General features: G+C 41.0%; 1 protein-coding gene across 1 annotated transcript; it reads left to right on the top strand.

Moving 5' to 3' along the window:
* Positions 1-618: 618 nt before the first annotated feature.
* Positions 619-2381, top strand: MELLADRAFT_112745 (uncharacterized protein; the record flags this gene model as incomplete). Its single annotated transcript, XM_007417278.1, has 2 exons — positions 619-1353; positions 2325-2381. The coding sequence occupies 2 exons, from the start codon at positions 619-621 to the stop codon at positions 2379-2381; spliced, it is 792 nt and encodes a 263-aa protein (XP_007417340.1).
* Between the last annotated feature and the right edge of the window lie 3255 nt (positions 2382-5636).

The raw sequence follows: 5636 nt of genomic DNA, 5'->3' as shown, positions 1-5636 counted from the left end.
CAAAGTCAATTCCACCAACCCTTTTGTATTCCGGGACTCAAAACGCAACATTTGATTACTTGCAAACTATCAATGCCTCACGCGGAACTCCTAAAGAAGCTGGGAATGGTCGATCTGATTTTGCACGCCGGTACCACGCCACCACCGGCCCCAAGGCTAAACTCGATGCGGTTGCAGCTTACGTCGCAGGCATTCTAGCAGTGATATGCTGCACTTTAGCACTTGGCTTGGGGCAGAACTGGAAGCGTGTCCGGAGGGTTGTAATTGTGGGACAACAGGATCCTTGTAATGTCATCCAAATGTCCGGCAGATTGTGGACGGGATGGGCGTCGAGGTCTAGGAATACTTTTGGTTGAACATAAGCAAACCAATGGGAAAAATCTTATTGGCGACTTTCTCACACCCACCATCCAGACTGATGATGACCGCATGGATGCACTGGCTATTACCCCCGTGTGCCTGCGAGTTTCCCTGGCTGTTGATCTCAAGTGAGTGTTTATTTCGCTATCACATGGTTATCTAATTAAACTGACGTGTGTTGTTAGTAATGGCTATATTCCCCTGGATGCGAAAGACGCGAATGTCATTGCAGAGGTTCATCGACAGAGCAAACAAAACATGTCAGCCTGTGATTGCTCAAACTGCCAACCAGAAGAAGCCAAAGCACTTTGGAAGGCTCAGTGTGCACTCACCAGTGACAACATTGACACGGCTCTTGCAATGAGCGCGGCCGAACTCAACCAACTCTTCAACTCGCTTCCCAATCCCCCTCCTCCTCCTGCGGTCGAACAAAGACCATTTGCATTTGCGTGTGGAAAAGACGACACTATCTTTCAGGTTCCGTTGCTGAAAACACTAGTGCAGCGTTTGGAAGAAGGTTTCAAAGAGTGCTTCCTCTCCGTTTTCACTGAGTGTTCAGACCTCGGGCCGCCAGATTATTTTGGAAACGATTTAGCGTGGGACGTGGCAAAGAATATAGATGTAATCACTAAACCTAGCGATTTGGCCATAGTTTTGGTTAGTGAGACCATTCCCGGCCAATTTGAAAGCATATTCAAAGCTTTATGCCAGTGGAAAGAAGAATTTCAACCGGATGAACTTATGGCTAAAGCTGTTGCTTGCCGTAAAAAGGCGTGCATATCTCAAGGACGACTGAAGATACCACAATCGGTGGAGGCTCAAGCTTTAGCCGCTGCACAACGGCAGCAAGCAAAAGATGCCCAAGACAAAAAGAAAGAGCTTGCTGAAATGTTAAAGGCCGATCAGTGTCCAGCTATTCCAAAGAGGAATGATAAGCGTGCGGCAGATGATACACTGCAGACGGATCATGCAAAGACTAGGGTCACAAATCAGGTATTGCCATTTCATTCGTTTTAATCCTTCCTGGGTCGCGGGACTTGTTTAATGATGCTGATAGCCATAATATGTCTATTATGTTAGGGTGTCATTCATTAAGAATGTCTTGGAATCACTAGTACAAATGATCTGAAAGCGTGCGCTTCAGCACTTAGATCACAACCACCGACAAAACTTATAAAGGATAACTCTGACCTGAAAGCGTGCGCTTCAGCACTTAGATCACAACCACCGACAAAACTTATAAAGGATGACTCTGACCTATAACACCAACAACAAAGATTAGAAACGTAGAGGTAAGATTGAAAGAGATGAAAAGAACAATTTTTGTACCTATACAAAGGTTCAGATAGATTAGTTAAGCTATCACTATTTGATAGCTGATCTCTGGAGAAAACTAAGAGATAAAGATCTATATGAGAAAAATAGAAATTGAAATTAAGACAACAGTTAACTCGATTGAAGATTTATTGAAAAGTGAAATGTTACTTACTTCTCTTCCCAAAGATGGGGAAAAGAGAAGTAAGATGAATTAATCAATGGAAGTTATAAGTACTTGTTGATTTGATTACATTGGGGTGATTAAATGATGTCATTCTTCAATTTCACGTATGATGTCATTTCTAATGTGTCTTATAACATTACACTTGTATTTACTCTTCTGTTCATTATAATGCACTTGTTCAAGTCGATTGAACACTTCAACACAACCGGGGTCTTGTCATTCACCCACGACAACAACACATCCTTCGCACCCCAACGAAATCTTGATGATCGACCCGCGTCTTTGTCAACCCGAATGGATTTAACCATGTTATACAAGCCTTTACGCCACGCATTGGTTACCTGAGGTGAACATCGGATGGCATCGTTATTCGACAAAGATTGGTCTGCATAAGAAAGGAACAATTCCATAGATGCTGGGGTGATAGTGTTCAGATTTTTTTGGAAAACAATCTTGTGTCCAGCTTTGGATTTTATTAGCTGCATCAGCTTTTTCAACTTCAAACATGACAGTAAGATAAAACCAATTTGTAACTTGAATTAGTATGCTTGACACTTTACGCAATGAAACTCTAGATTATCTCACCAAAGCAATATTATTTGAGAGACGCTTAGTCAAGCGATCTAGGTCCGTTCCGTGGCCCTAAAATTGGAGAGCATCGGATCTTTGGTTTTGTGAGCCAGGGTCTGAGATAGGTTTGATTGGCACATACCATGGTATTATAATGAGGCTTTAGCCAGCAGATATGAACCTCAAGGAATTCATCAAGAGTCATCCAATGATCTTTTCGCTCGTTGGATGGTAACAGGAGTGAATGTTTAATGGCATGTGCCAGTGGCTTAGGTAAGTCTTCTTCAAGTAGCATCACAATGCGTGGAATATGACGCAAATAATGCGACATCCCAGGCAGGCCTTGCGCCATGATTGCCCATCTTTTCCATATAGCCATTAGCCGACCAATATCGCCGGCGCGCGTCGAATCATGCGCCTCAACCACCGTAGCAAAGTCCCGCATGCGTAACATCAAGTTGTAATGGGCATGGTCAGTACTTGCACGGGCTGCTTCTAGAGCCAAAGAATCAAAGTACTTTGACCAAACTAGATCCAACAGCTTCTCGCAATCGGCCTTTTTGGTTAGATCGAGCGCCTCAACCGACTTGATCACTTGCCTACGTGTAGAATGCAAGTTGAGTATTTAATCTATTTCAATGAGAATATCATTTAGTAAAAACTGGACTGACCCGAGAGCAAAAACCAGGTTAGCTTTATGTACAACTAGCCGAATTGAGCGGTGGGCGCCGCACTTGTAAGAAGGGCTCATCTCAGATTGATTTGCAAAGCCTTCTGGAGGCTATGCTGGCTCAAATATTACCTAAGAAGGCAAGCTTCAAGGTTAGGGCCAATTAATTGGATGACAATTCAGCAAAATCTATATCATAATACCATGTTGATCACTGGATACAGAATGAGCAACATAGTGCTAGCCTAAGGGCACGTTTGCTTAAGCAATTTCTGGTCAGAAATCACATCAGCCTGGGCCCAGCCCAAACAACGCATGTAATGGCCTACCCGCACCCCAAACCAATACCCAATAAGCCCCCTGTGCCCAAACGCTACCCCAAACCAATCAAAACCCAGCTCTCAGAAGCCCCCCAACCCCTATCCTGAATGCCTAAAACCTGTGGGAAGCCGGGGGTCCCCACGGATACAATCACGGGTTTGAGGACTATGCCCCCCCGCCCCCAAATCCTACGGGGTCCCAAGAAGCCTGACTGAACCTGCAACCCAAGGGTTTGGGGCTTGGAACACTTGGGGCGTTGGTTCCAGGCTGAAAATCACATTCTGCAAAATTTTAAAGTGCTGGTTTGGTGGAACATGGTCAATTTTTACATTTTTAAATTTCCATAATGTGATTTCTGGACAGAAATTGCTTAAGTGAACACACCCTAAGTATATTACACACTTAAGGCTACTAAACACAAATGAAGGTGATCCTAGAGAGGGCTGTTAGATATTTGCTGCTGGCAGCAAAAAACAGGATGGAATGAGGCAGGAGGGGTATGGAGGTCATGCTGCTCAGGATTCCTCAATGTGGTGGGATCAAGGGTCAGGAGGAATGATGGTCATTGGGAACAAAATGAATGTTGCATACCCTAGGGACAGAGTGATGATATCCTTATCCTAAGCCTGACCCCTAAGCCTAATCTCCAACCACCTAATGGTTTGAATATCAGAGTACCTCAAGTAATGTTTTGTCACATGATATTCACTCTATTTTTAGATGGAATTGGTTCATAAAAAGCTGGTCCATCTAGAGTGTTTCACATTGTTACATTGGCTGATCCATAAATCAATTGATATTCACCTATGGTCTCTTGGGGGGGGTTGGGTTGAGTTACAACCACATTTTCCTTGATTTTTTTACTCTGGCTTGGTTCATTTGGTGTCAGGGTTGCACATTTGACTACTTCAGGTTTCAAAATGGATTCTGCTGCTCACAATTTGACTTTATCATCTGTTTTGTTTTGATCTTGAATTGAAAAATCATATCACTTAATTGGTAAATATATACAGGATCTAAGTACAATAAGTAAAAAAGTGAGATTTTCAAAATTTTGAGTTGGATTATAAAGAAAACATTTTTGAAAAAAAATGTTAGATCAAGACATTCTAATTAACCTCTTAATTTGTTGTTTTGCCAAGAGGTAATGATCTACATACCTTGAAGTTTTTGTGTATTTGAGGAAAATGACGAAAAATAGTTTATATTTCATTACCATTGATTTACAACAACTTATTCTTGACTTGAAGTTTTGAATGCTGAATTTGAAATAATGATATGAACAATATGAACCCAACTATGAACCCAACTAAATACATAAATGGCCTCTAAACCCAAATCCTGAACCACCCCCAAAAAAGTCCAATCAGACCAAATCTTGCACCATCTTTTCCACACCGGTGCTTTTCCAATCTAAAGCTAAATCTAATCTACTTTCAATGATTATATCAATTTCAGTTAAAAAAACCAATCCAACATTATGGTTTTGCTTTCCATATGATCCATCATTATTAGTTTCAACATTCAATTATTGTTCAAGTTTTAATTGGTATTAAAATTTCTATATTTATTAATCTTTCCCATCCCTTTCATCAATCAATCAAAAAAACAAATCAGTATCAAGATTAAAGAAAACCAGAACATGAATCAATCACTTACCTTTTCAAATGCATTGAGATCAAAGTCAAGGAAGTTCAAATCAGTCATTGGTGCAAACTCAGTTGAAAAAGAAGCAAAAGTTGCTTGAACTGAATAGCTCAAGAACTACAATTATAACACATTTAAAATTCAATCACAACATAGTAACTAAAACAGATATTTTGACAAGCTGGCACAAAAAGGAGATCACATTAGTAAAGATGAATGGCGTCAAGGAGGGCAGAAGGTAATTTAAATCAAGTCGGAATTACTCACAAACAGAAAGGGAACTGACCTAGTTTTGATAAGTGCATGGAAAAGGTTGTCCGACATCAAAATCAAAAGCTTGATGATGATGATGACTGTAGCCTGTTAAGTGAAATTAAAGCGAATAAGATGAAGATTAATTAGTTGGGATGACTAAAGCTTTTAGGAGGCTGAGATCGATTTAAATACAATCGGAATTGGACCGAGATCAAAAGAAAACTCACCTAGATGGCACAGGAGCAAGCAGTTTGAATATATGTAAGTGAAAAAGTGAATGTCCACGTAGAATTATACCTCAAGGTTTGACTG

This window comes from Melampsora larici-populina (genome assembly GCF_000204055.1).
Source record: "Melampsora larici-populina 98AG31 unplaced genomic scaffold MELLAscaffold_70, whole genome shotgun sequence".
NCBI lineage: Eukaryota > Fungi > Basidiomycota > Pucciniomycetes > Pucciniales > Melampsoraceae > Melampsora > Melampsora laricis-populina.
This window is presented reverse-complemented; position numbering and strand designations above follow the sequence as displayed.